Source organism: Bubalus bubalis, chromosome 6, assembly GCF_019923935.1.
Source record: "Bubalus bubalis isolate 160015118507 breed Murrah chromosome 6, NDDB_SH_1, whole genome shotgun sequence".
Taxonomy (NCBI): domain Eukaryota; kingdom Metazoa; phylum Chordata; class Mammalia; order Artiodactyla; family Bovidae; genus Bubalus; species Bubalus bubalis.
In genome coordinates, this window is record NC_059162.1 from 68218559 (window position 1) to 68232506 (window position 13948).

At 39.0% G+C, this 13948-nt stretch overlaps 1 protein-coding gene across 1 annotated transcript in view; it reads right to left on the reverse strand.

Moving 5' to 3' along the window:
• ST6GALNAC3 (ST6 N-acetylgalactosaminide alpha-2,6-sialyltransferase 3) overlaps positions 1–13948 on the reverse strand; it is a 610381-nt gene that overhangs the window by 359912 nt on the left and 236521 nt on the right. Inside the window, exon 2 of the mRNA XM_025288426.3 lies at positions 5989–6183. Within this exon, the coding sequence (XP_025144211.1) occupies positions 5989–6183 (195 nt within the window). The remainder of the gene's footprint in view (positions 1–5988; positions 6184–13948) is intronic.

The window sequence follows — 13948 nt, forward strand, 5'->3', positions numbered from 1 at the left end:
TATATGTCCTCATACTTAGGAAAAAGATAAATTATCTTCCAAACGACAAATTCAATATGCACATGCCAAAGAAGTCATCTTTGCTGTATGTTAATTTAGTTGTTTCCTTTTCTATAACAATCTAATAGTTGAAAGTTATTTTACTTTACGGTTATACAAATGCAATGTTCAGATTTTAATTAACAATTAAATTGATGAGTTTTAAACTTCTGGAACATATATTTGCATATAATTGCTTTCAGTATACTTATGTAAAATCCAAAGCTCATATTCCCAAAAACAGAAAGCCTATTCGTGTCAGCTTTAGTTACATGTGTACATTTATTTGAATGTGCAGAGTGTGTGCTTTTATTGCCAAGAAAGTCAGCTCTGTTTCTTAATTGTCGCTATAACCACAATTTGGGAAATTCTATTACAACATCAATATGGTATGCACATCTTTAATTAGGCTACTACGGCCTGTCATAGCAACTGATCCTATGTATTCTTATTTAGTCTACTTGAGGTTTTAAAATGTCCTCATTTTTTAAAGAGACATATTTCGGCCTCATTAAATTGTTAAATCAATATACAGCCCTACAACTTGATTGCTATGTTTGAGAAATCCTGTGCCTCTTCACTTAATGAATCTTTAGCACCAACTGAATGGGCATTCTTCCCCAAACACCTGAAATCTTCTTCAGTTCTAGTGTGTTAGGACTCTCTTATCAGATCTGAGGAGACACCTGTCACCCTCCTCCCCATTACCAGGAAGATCTGGCTGTGGCATCCTATTGATCCTCAGAGCTTGACTCTCTTATTTAGCAGTTAATGCAAATATGTTGTAGGTTGCTTGCTCTGAGCAATGTCTTCACATCAGGTCACCACCCAAAAAGACAACAGATTCCATGGTCTGGAGATCACAAACAGAATCTAGCCTAGAGTTCATTTCCCTCTCTTTCCTCTAGATCTGCCATGATCTCAACAGGGAGAAACAATGATTACCTGTAACCAAGCCCTGTAGTCCCTTAGTCTTTTATACCTTTTATTCTGCCACAAAATAATCATTAAAATCTGCATTAAGGAGAAAGGAGAATTCCCATGATACTGACAAGCATAGATGTATCTTTTTGAAACACATATGTGTGTTTATGCTTTTTGCTATGTCCAAGGTCAAATTATAATTCAGGAACTGCCATAAAGCTATAGGTGGAGTTTCTCAAATTCAGTCCTATTAAAATAGAAGGTTGCATTATTCATCAGTAGTGACATGAGAGGGCAAGTATGAGCAGCTTGGGAGTCAGGGGTTAAAGTGGGGGTGGGACACAGGGTAGCTATGGACCTATTGAAAATCTAAATCTTTCCTGGTCTCAGCTTCAGGATGGCACTTGCCTCTTGCTGGTTGTCAGCTCAAACAAGTATTGATGAGGAATTCTGGGTTCTCTGGTCAGCAGGGACTTCCTGAATTTCATCACTCACCAGGTTAGTTGACACTCATTTTGTTACCCTGCTTCTCAAGATTTCTCATTCCCCAAATATAAGAACTTTAGCCTATATTAAGAAAGGGAAGGGGGACAGGGCAAAAGATGGGAGCCAATATTTAGACTGTCATTATTATGGTGGGATGGGTATTTTAATTCTTTCAATTTATCTCCTCTAGACTGGACCTCATAATTTTCACTACATATTCCTTTTTATGGAGCTAGACCAGGAAAAGAAAATACTCCAACCATATGAAATGTGATGGTTGGATAACATCAGTGACTCAATGGAGTTTGAGCAAACTCTGGGAGATAGTGAAGGACAGGGAAGGCTGGCATGCTGCAGTCCATGGGGGTCACAAAGAGTCAGACAAAACTTATCAACTGAACAACATATAAAATATAAGCAAGTGCACCTATTTATCTCTCTTGTGTTCTTTGTACTTTTACTTCTTGTACTTCCTTGGGGAATAGATCGTTCAAAAACTATGTGAGTTGATCAAATAAAGCCAAGCTTCAACTGGATATAATTTACTATATGAGAGTTCTTCATGACAGATTGTCACAGATTCATGAGACAGCTTATTCTTCTACTTGTGCCAAGCCTATAGGACCAGAATTCAGCTCACTTTTAAAGATAATAAAAGAATCACATCCTGCTCCCAAGCAACACAGCTCTCTGGTGTCCATAAAATCTTCAACCTAATTCTGCCACTCCCATCCCGCATCTTTATTTAGACAGTAGTGGAGAGACATCCTTTCTTGTAAACATTTGTGCTCTTAAAATCTTAGTCTAGTGGCAGCAATTCTCCAGGCAAGAATACTGGAGTGGGTTGCCATTTCCTTCTCCAGGGGATCTTCCCGACCCAGGGATTGAACCCAGGTCTCCCACATTGCAGGCAGATGCTTTAACCTCTGACCCACCAGGGAAGCCTTCAACTGAAACACTGGGCAATAAAACCATTATTGACAATGTGATGTTTGCAGCTGCTCTGAGTCTGGAAATCATTGCTGGCAAGTCTACATGTTCAAAAAAATTCTTGGACATCTGGTGGTGTCTAGAAAGCATGTTCTTTCTTCTGAGAAACTCCTGAGAAAACCTCAAGGACCAAGATCTTAAAATAAATAGATCATCTTGGTGACCACTTAACTCAGCTCAGCCATAGCCATTGACTCTTTTTCCAGATTAGAACAGAGTGAATAGGAACACAGGAGTGTGTAGTTACCCTTGAAACAAAATTCAAGGTCCACTAATATAGCTATTTGCCCCAGAACATCAAATCTACCACTTATCAATTTTGCTGTATTACTTAGACTCTTGAAGAATTTTCCTTCTGAGTCTAATAGTCTAATGTAACTATCTCTGGGAAGGCCTTTATTTAAGGCCATTATTTGGTGAGGACTTAAAGCCATTATTTGGTGAGGACCCATGCACAGAGCATTCGGGAGCAAGAGAATGCAGACATGCAGTGGGAAGAGAAGAATTTTGAGAAAGATGAAATAACGAGGATGGAGGTAAAGAGCCACCACATTTTGTTTTCCTCCCAATTTAGCCTTACAACTACCAGAGTTCAGAGGAAAATTTGTCATTCTTTTGGGGTGTTATATATTGTTTTTCAGCTTCCACGCAAAATTTCTGCTCATTACTTGCACTAATGTTTCAGCATTCTGAAACATCTCCCTTTAAGTCTTCCTGTGACCTATAAATTGAATCACACTCTTTGTGTTCTTTTATTTTTGCATCTTTTGCTCAAAATTATGCTTTTCTAAATCCATACATGTTGTCTTGTGCGTCCATGCTAAGTCACTTCAGTTGTGTCCGACTCTTTGTGACCTTATGAACTGTAGCCGGCCAGGCTCCTCTGTCCATGGGATTCTCTAGGAAAGGATACTGGAGTGGATTCTCATGACCTCCTCCAGGGAACCTTCCCGACCCAGGGATCAAACCTTCATCTCTTAGGTCTCCCGTGGTGGCACGTGGGTTCTTAACCACTAGCGCCACCTGGGCAGCCCACATGTTGTCACACATAGCTGCAATTTCCTCATTTCCATTGATGTGTGGGATTCCACTGGATGGAATCCCACACATTTAACCATTTTCCTACTAAGAGACATGTCCAGGTACTAGAATAATGCTGTTATACATGATATCTATGCCTCCCACTACATGCGTTCATTCCTGTCTCAAGTGAATACATGGATGATTAGAAATGCTGGGATGTAGAATATGCATATCTTCACCTTTACTAGAAAATGGGAAGCTGTTTTTCCCAAAGTAATTATTCCCTCTACTAATATATGAGTTCCTATTGTTCCACATCATCATCACCAACACTTGGTATTGTCAAATTCTTGATCTTTTTGTCAATCTGATTTTTAGTGAGCATTCACCTCCTTGTGCTTTTTTCTTCCTTCTCACTGTGGTTTTAAATTTGCAAAACTTTGATTTCTAATGAGACTAGGAACTCCTTCATTTATTTACTTCCCTGAATCCAGATTTCTTAAAATTTTAAATTTCATATTCTAAACTTTTGTATTTTGGTGTTGTTCATACTAGGCATTTCGTGACATAACTGATAAGTACAAAGCAAGCAAAAGAAACTCATTCATTGACCATCAGGTTAGAAGTGGGCACTTCATGTACTTTGTCCTATTTAATCGTCATAATAACTTGTTGTGGTGGTTTAGTCACTAAGTCATGTCCGACTCTTTCAACCCCATGGACTGTAGCCCGCCAGGCTCTTCTACCCATGGGATTTTCCAGGCAAGAGTACTGGAGTGGGTTACCATTTCCATAACTTGCTAGTTGATCTTGTTTTTCTAAGTGAGAGAACTAGTACTCAAATCATGCCTGTGCACATCTGTAATCTAAAAACTCTTTCCAGTAATCATGTTCCCTCTCAAGAAATTACCTTCACAGAATCAAAATCATGATCCATATCTTGTAGCAAAGTCATTGTATTACAAATCACACCAAAAGAATTTCAAAAGTGGCTAGTTAATGTGAGTAATTAAATAATTGCAGCCCTAGGTCAGTTTTCCTCTTAACACTCCAAAATCCAATCCATTATTATATAAACAAATGAAAGGTTCTTTGCTATTTGGTGAGATTTCTCTCATGAGAGTAATTTGTGAGACAGTTCAGTCACATGTTTCATTTTCTACCCATGAGAGGCACTTGTGAAATGATTAACATAATCCAGTAGAGTTATAGAATATTAAATGACAGTCTGAAATAAAGTAACAAAAGACAAAAGTAGAACAAACTATTCTCTAAGAGATACATTTTTATATAAGTAATCAATTGATTAGGACATTCAACAAATTCAAGCAATAGACACTTAAAAAAAATTAATTCAAAGCCAATTAAAGGATAAACACAAGCAAGGCTCCTAAGAATTTATATGTTATTAATGGTGCCTTTTTCTTTTTAACTATAAAAGTCTAATAAAAACCTAATAAAAGCCTATAAATCATGCATGTATAGAAACAATTTTCAAAGAATCAATTTAACCAGAAGCAATGACTCATGCATGATATTGCCTACAAAAGAGGATGGACAAAGCCAGTTTTCAACATTCCTCACTGACGCTAAGAATAATTCTTGGGATGGGAGTTGCATTATGTGGGTAATTCCCTTCTCTAGTATTTTTGCAAAAATGACCTTTCAGTGGGATCTGATCCAAAATTCTTTCCAGTGATGTAGACACACTCGTGATTTGTACCTTTTTCACCAACAAATTCCAAAGGCTTGGACTTGGCAGCGATGAATATTAATCTCATACTCATCCCACTCCATGGAAACAAATAGTGAAAACAATTATATGAATCAGTTCTATACACTGCATATATTTTGTGAAGTTTTTTATTTTTACTTCACTCCATGACACAAATCCTTACTTGCAAAAATGCTAGCACAGTGTGCACTTTCTACTTGTCAATATACCTCCATCCTCTTCTGTACCATCAATGGGCTACAAAGATTCAGAGGTTCAGTGATTATAGGATTTGAATGATTTTAACCCCTTTAAATTTGGAAACTCTTTAAATCCCATTATCTCTGCAGCCACTGAGAATTTTTAAATCAGCTTGGCCTTTTCTAGCTCCAGGTCTAAGGATTACAGAGTTTTAAAGAGTATAAATGCTTCTTTGCAGTTCTACAAAGAGCTGTCCCCAACCAGCTGACCTCCAGGAAATAAAGCCAGCCATTTCTCCAGCTGGCGACTGCTGATCAGAGTTTCTAAATGGAAAGATACGTATGTTATGCCACAAACCACCAGGAAAACAAGTAATTGCTTCCTCAACTCCACATGAAGCCAGTGAATCAGAAGATCTGATGCAAGAAGGGGCAACAGACTTTAGACACGTGTCAGAAAGTGTTTAAGAATCAGAAACCAGGAAATGTCAGGGATCCAAAGAAGCTCACTGGGCCATAGAGGAAGTTCAGTGATGGGAAGCCACCTCACACCCAAAGAAAAGTTGTTACCATGGACACCCTTGAACCCTACGTGACCCTCTGAGGTCTTACCTCTTGCGTCCTCACATTTATGTATCCATAGTGAGTTCGAAGGGGCCGCCTGTATGTATAGGAGAATGGTATCCATTTCGCACCAGGTTGTCCAAAGCAGTTTAGTAGCAATGGGAAATTCACTTCATTTACAAGGCGCACCACCAGCAGGAAAAGGAATGCTGCTATGAAGCTCACTGCAATCACAGACTTTCTCTACAAAACATTAAAAAAAAAGAAGAATGAATGACTTTCAATCAAAAACAGTCTGAGAAAAAGGATATTTCACTTGGAGACAGAAAACAATTATTTGATGCCCAGATTGCCCTAATGTGCTGAGCCTCTGAAAACAAACCGAGTATGGATTATATTTCCATCCCATTCCTAGCTCTCCTTACCTTCCTATCATCCTCGGTGACTCCTATGCAGCGTTCAAAGCCCAAGTCAGACTTTCCCATCTATAGGAAGCCTTTCCTACCTGTTCATTTTCTTCCCCAGTATTGTCCCCTCACTCCCAACCTATCTACCCTAATAGAGGTAAGAAGTCCCACCCCTCCAGTACTTTGAAGGCCCTTCTCCTGTTGTGCATTTTTCATGGTATAATTCCTTACATGACTTTTCTTTCATGTTATTTTGAGTTTCTGGAGAACAGAGCTGCACTATGCCATATTGCTCTGTATCCTAGGTCCTTAACACAGTACATACTGTAGGCACTCACAAACATGTGTGTGAATGAATAAATGAATTTTGCACATTCTGGTAGACCCAGTCTCATTATAAATCATTATTCTGTATCTTTATCTAGCACTTTACAGGCAAGAAACTTTGTGCTATAGGATACGCAAAAGTAAGATTCAAAAAAGCTAACACTAACAGTAGGAAAAAAACCACATCAAGCAGCATAAGAACATCCCCTAAATGCGTCTGTCATCAAACCAGAGTAGGAGCAACTGTATCAGACTGCCATGGGGAAAGGAGAACTGTATTTGTGCTTGAACTTGATAAAATGCATGCATTTTTCACTAGACATGTGTGAGCAGAGCTTTCTAGGAAGAGGGAACAGAGTAAGGAGGCAAGAAAACATGAGGTTATACATAGCCACGTAGCATTTTGTTTTACTGTGACACAGAGAAGAAGAAAAAGCTGAAAATAAAGATGATAACTTTATAGACTGTCTCAGATACCAAGCTAAGTCTCTACTGAGTTTGTTAGATGATGGAAAACTTAAGGAGATTTTTTGTTTAATTATTTAATTTTTGAAATGTGACTGTTATGTCACAATCAAACGCCAGTGTTTGAGGCACTTTGGAGCAGAGTGAAACCAAACACAGGCAGCAACTAGTTAGGAGAGTATTTCAATTGGCTAGGACAGAAGTAATGAGGAATGAAAGTGAGAATAGTGGCAGGGGGAGTAAAAAGGTGAGAAAAGACATGAGAAAAACTCAATTCAGGTGGAAGACAGAAACCTTGGCTTCTGACTGAATAGAAGTGGCAGACAGAAAATTCAGAGATGCCACAGATGTTGAGTTCAGGTAGCTGCAATAACACTAATCATATCAGGAGAAACCAGGGTGGTCAGGGCAGGAAATGATTTAAGAGAGTAAGTGGACAAAGAGCTTGACTTTCTAAGTCCTAGCTCTCAAGGGCAAATGGGTTATCAAGGGGTCAGACAGAAAGTCAAGTCTAGAGTAAGAAGAAAGAAGAGAGCTGAGGACAGATGTTAGGAACAACACTGCCTTCTCTCCAGGGTGAAGACAAAATTAAATATTCCTTCCTGAAGGAAGGGCTTTGCCCTTGACTCTTCTTCCAACTTAAGGGAAACCAAATCACTTTCTGGGAAAGACTGAATGCTTGTTGTTGGTGCTGTTGTGTTTTTAGCTTGCCAATTTCTGGTAGAGTCAGCTTCCTTTTACTTCTCACAGAATGTCCCAAAGGAGAAAAAAAGCCCAAAACTGGCCCCTGAATCCTCCCTGGGCCCATGGTCACAGTCTCTGAAAGGGCAAGAGAATAAGGCCTCAAAGTCAGACACCCAAAGGAAGTCTTCTCTCTTGCCCAGCTCCCAGGATTTGTAAAAGCCCCATCCATCCCCCTGTCTAGCCAGCCTAATTTTCCAGTCACCTGAAAGTCCCTTGAGTTCTGCTTCCTTAGAACCCCTTATCTCACCACTTACTACCACAGCCTTACCTCATTTAACCTTCTAATCATGAAAAACTGTTTTAATTTGTTCCTCTGTGGGAACATTATGTCCACAACATTGCAATGTGTCAAGGTAACACCTTAAATGAGGTGATGGATCTTATAAGTTTAAAGGGACATAGACCAGAACAGATGGCTAAATAAAAGCAAAGGGGCCAGTCACCCATTAAGTAAACAGGTAAGAACCTTTTTTATTGCCATCCGGTAGTTTGTTGCAAACCAGTAGCTTGTTTTGAAGGAAACCAGGTGGGATTTGTGCCCAGCGTGGCTCTCTGCTTCTCTTAGCTGCCGCATTGCACTGCATGGCTAGGGCTGGGGGACAAAAGCATGGAGGGCCTGTCTGAATTCACTGATCTCACAAAACAACGCATGTATAATGCACCCATGAGAGGAAAATAAATCAGCCATTTTGAGAGAAACTTCAAAATGGAATGAAATCATAGTTGTAAAAGCCTGCTACCTAGCAATCCATGTCTGCCTCCCATGTTCTATCAGAGGGAACCAAGTAATGAGCACAGAGAGGATGAGGGGGGCAAATGAGGAGTGAAAGCCAGACACTCACTCCTCTGCGCTGGATCTACACCACAGTCTGCAGTGGGCAGACAGGCTTCTTTCACGGCTCCGGCTTCAGCCTCGATGCTATTGCATTGTCTGACCCTCATTCTTTGCCTTCCTTCATATTTCCATATTCTTGTTTAACATAAACTCAGTCCCATAGTCCTAATATGAAACACCCTGATGTTTCACTAGAAAAGGTCTACAAGCACATTCTGGACTCAAGGACAGCAGGACTTAATGTGGAATGCATTCTTTTAGTAGTCCCTTCTACCAGATCATGACCTTGAGTTTCAACAGCTAAAACAAAACCACAATGAGGCTACTCGAAGTTTCCATACATCAGAACGCAGAGAGAATATGTATGTTTGTCTATATAGGGACATAGGAGCTGGGGAAGTTACAAAATACCAACATGCCAACCAAAATACCAACATGATATGTTGTTGTCATTTAGTTGCTAAGTCATATCCAGCTCTTTGCGACCCCATGGACTGTAGCCTCCTCTCTCCTCTGTCTATGGGATTTCTTAGGCAAAATACTGGAGTGGGTTGCCATTTCCTTCTCCAGGGGATCTTCCTGGACTAGGGATTGCACCCATGTCTCCTGCATTGACAGGCACTGGCAGGAGGATTCTTTACTGCTGAGCCACCAGAGATGTGCATCCATGATATACTTGAATATGAATATATTTATTCCAAGTCACAACTGCACATTGAGTCCACACTCTGTATAGACTTGGCGAGGTGCTGAAAAACAGGAATAAAACTACAGAAGATAGACCATGCTTGCAAAGAGTCACAACTTAGTGCACCTGGCAAGTGAACAGAAAATTAGAATACCGCATATCAAATCAGGTGACAGAGATATGCACAGGGCGGTGTGGTACCCCAGAGGAAGAGGGGGACAGCCATGCATGAAACAATCTAAAGAATGCTTGTCTGAAGAGGCGATGTTGAAATGGAGTCCTGAAGAATCAGGAGGAGATAGACAAGTGGAGATGAGAAGGGCATTCCAGGCAGAGGGAACAGTTTAGACAAAGGCACAGAAGTTTTTTAAAGGCCTGAATTTGGTCAGAAACATGCAAGTCATTTGATAAGATGAATACATTTGATATGTAGTGGGAGATATGCTGGGAAGTGGACAAGGTTCAAATCATAACAAAAAATAATAAACCAAATGCATGAAGTCAGATGCATTTATTTGTCCCACTTCCCATACATTAGGATAATGAAAATAAATGCATAAAGTGCTGTTTTATAATTCTAGTCTTCACTTTCCAATCTAGTGAAAATGTGTCCATCACTTTATATTACAAATTGCCAGTTAACATACCACAACTTGTTTCCACTTGTTTGACTTTAGTTTATCCTATCACTTGCTTCTTCTTTTAACTGTTTTAAGTCCATCAACAGTCAGCAAATGACTCTACTTGTTTACACATCTACATCTAACAATTTGTTTATGGAATTGATCATTGCTGTTTTTATTGAAGTAATCAGAGCATTCCCCAGATTCAACAACCAACAATTAGGTAAGAGAAGGCAACAGTAAGAACTTGTCAAGTTAATAATGCACAAGATTCAGTGCAACCAACTTTCACACTGTAGAAAACAGATATAAAGTTAACGTCATTCCCCTAAGCTCACACAGTGAACACTAAATGATATAATAGGTGGAAAAAGCAAAGCACAGGTCAGGGAACCTAGTGAACACTCAAAAATGGAAGATGTCACTATTACAATATGACCACTAATGGTGAAATACTTGGAGGACATGAGCCAGTGATGAGCACAGGCTAGCCCATGGGCACACATGATAAGAACTGAGAGATACCTTTTTCTTAAATATCCCAAGCACCTGCAGCCACATGAACATTCAGCACAACTCATCCACGCGAGTTCTGAGAGAATGTCACCATGCCCAGATAGATCTGATGAATTGCTTTACAGAAAGCTTTCTCCTTCTTTTGGGCAAGTGTGAAGGGGCCTTTAACAGCTGAGACATTTAGAATTTAATCCCCTCTGTGCTGCAAAAATATGCATCAAAAATGTGGCATTCCAGTTGCTTGCTCTTTAGGGTAGGAATATCATTTATCAGACTTTATAGCAGAAATACCTATTTCAAAATAAAACCCACAGAGAATTCATGATTTAGGAAGAAAACAATTGCAGAGATGTGGACCTAGCAATTTTGCAACCCATATTAACATTTTTATGTTTTTATTCTTTTTATCACAGACTTTAACCACAGAATACGTTCTTTAACTTTTAGGTTAGTTGGTTGCTAGATTTTTTTTTTTTTGGTTTATTTTCTGTAAATGATAGACAACAGTATAAAGGTATATTTTTCTATTTAAATTGTATTATTTAATGACTGAATTAGCTGTTTATGTGGTAAAATGGCTCACTTTTGTCCGTATGCTATCACTTACTCAATAATAAATATGAAACACAGTGTCAATTGTATTATTTATACCATTACTCAGTAACCTCACACAGTGATGGGAACCTCAGTTCAGTTCACTTCAGTCACTCAGTCATGTCCAACTCTTTGCGACCCCATGAATTGCAGCACGCCAGGCCTCGCTGTCCATCACCAACTCCCGGAGTTCACTCAAACTCATGTCCATTGAGTTGATGATGCCATCCAGCCATCGCATCCTCTGTCATCCCCTTCTCCTCCTGCCCCCAATCCCTCGCAGCATCAGGGTCTTTTCCAATGAGTCAACTCTTCACATGAGGTGGCCAAAGTATTGGAGTTTCAGCTTTAGCATCAGTCCTTCCAAAGAACACCCAGGACTGATCTCCTTTAGAATGGACCGGCTGGATCTCCTTGCAGTCCAAGGGACTCTCAAGAGTCTTCTCCAGCACCAGAGTTCGAAAGCATCAATTCTTCAGCACTCAGCTTTCTAGTCATTGCTTATTTGTGACTTATCAAATATAATTTCTTTTCCTGTATAAAAAGCTATATCTTCAATATAATTCTACCTTGTGCCATTGGCCAAGCTCCAAATCTGGTCTCCCTGAATACAACAAAGCTTCATCCCTTTTGTATAAGGATGAATTAGCAAAGCTCAGGATATATAAATATAACCTTCATTTGTTTCATTTTATTTATTGAATCAACAAACTGGATCCTGACTGTTAAACTATGGTAAACTCTGGGGAAAATCTCACTCATGTGTTGGGGGGGATAAGAAAAAGAGGGTAAAAAAAAAAAAAGTAGACAATCCTAGACTGGTGGAGTCCACACAGGAGCTTATCAAGGGCAGCCTTAGGCAGCTAGTTGGTAATAGAATCATTGAGGCCATCAAGAAGAGAGAAGTGAATGTCAAACAAGGTCAACAGTGGAGAATTAGCAGCACTTCAGAATCCAGGAGGCTAATGAAGAAAATGTGATAGGAAAAAGCAATACATTTTAGGAGCAAGCTTTCAAGAGTGCAGAAGAGTGAAGTTAAAAACGTAGGAAGGGATTTGGTTATAGGAAGTTATACATCATGCCAAAGAGTCTGCACTTTCACTATAGACTCTGAAGAAGGGGTCTAAGTATGGGATAGAGAGGTCAGACTTGATCATGGAAAGCTCACTCTGGAGGTAGTGTAGTAAGTGAATGGAGAGATCCTTCAGGAAAGACAATGAAAAAAGGCAACAGTGGACTACTTCTTCAGATATCACTAATGGACAATAAAAATTCTCAATATGAAAACTTCAATTATTACTTTCAACGACTGGCTTTTCTTTTTCTAGAAGAGCCAATGGGAATAAAGTCCAGATATAGCAGACATGGGTGAATAACCATCATAAACTTAATAGAAGATAGCATTTAATGAGTGATATTAGTTGGAGAAATATTTCTGTAATCCCTACTTTCTAGATTAAGAAATAGAGATATAGAGTGGTTGAGTAATGTGTCCAAGGTCACAGAGCAAGAAAATAGTAAAGACATCTATGTAACTCAGATATTCTGACTCTAGAGTCTGTATTTTAGTGTATGAATTAACTAAGTTGTTAATTGTTACTCATATCAAGAGGAACACTCTTATGGGATTGGTTCAGAAATTTTAAAAACTGGTACTAGCCATAAGCAGATTTTGTAATACATTTTGTCAATAAGCAAAATACCTAATTCATATGGAAAATTAAGAGGCTGATCTGAAACATGGTAATTATACTTATTTCAAAATCAGTAATTTGTGCACAGATTTAATTCTGGCTCTACTCCCAGTATTAAAAATACAACTACATTAGCTCTAAGGGAAAATAAAGCAATTATCCTTCCACTTGGGATAGAGAATATTAGGTACCCTTAGTCAATCAATACTATGTAGTCTTAATTCAGGAAGTCTACAGGAACCAACATGACTGAATGGGGTATGTCTTCCCTTCTCAGCTCCACAATTCCATAATCTTTTTATTCAATGAAGATGCAGCCAAACAGCAAAATATTGATGGTTTCTTTAAATAAATGTACACATAAATATATAAATAAATAAAGTCAAAACATTAAAGTGAGTTTTTTTTAGTTGTAGAACATCTTCAATATGGTGATCTACTTTAAGAATGTGGAGCCACATCAACATGTCACTTTCAGACATGGGTACAGTCCAATAAGAAATACAAATCCAATCAACAAAAACCAAAGCAGTAGAGGTCTCATGGGCATCCCCACTGTCATAAGCTATTCTATACAAAATACTAGGAACATTACAGGTGGCCAAAATTGTATTTCTGCTTTATTGACTATGCCAAAACCTTTGACTGTGTGAATCACAATAAACTGTGGAAAATTCTGAAAGAGATGGGAATATCAGACCACCTGACCTGCCTCTTAAGAAACCTGTATACAGGTCAGGAAGCAATAGTTAGAACTGGACATGGAACAGCAGACTGGTTCCAAATAGGAAAAGGAGTACATCAAGGCTGTATATTGTCAACCTGTTTATTTAACTTATATGCAGAGTACATCATGAGAGACGCTGGGCTGGAGGAAGCACAAGCTGAAATCAAGATTGCCGGGAGAAATATCAATAACCCCAGATATGCAGATGACATCACCCTTAGGGTAGGAAGTGAATAAGAACTAAAGAGCCTCTTGATGAAAATGAAAGAGGAGAGTGAAAATGTTGGCTTAACGTTCAACATTCAGAAAACGAAGATCATGGCATCTGGTCCCATCACTTCATGGCAAATAAATGGGGAAACAGTGGAAACGGTGTCAGACTTTATTT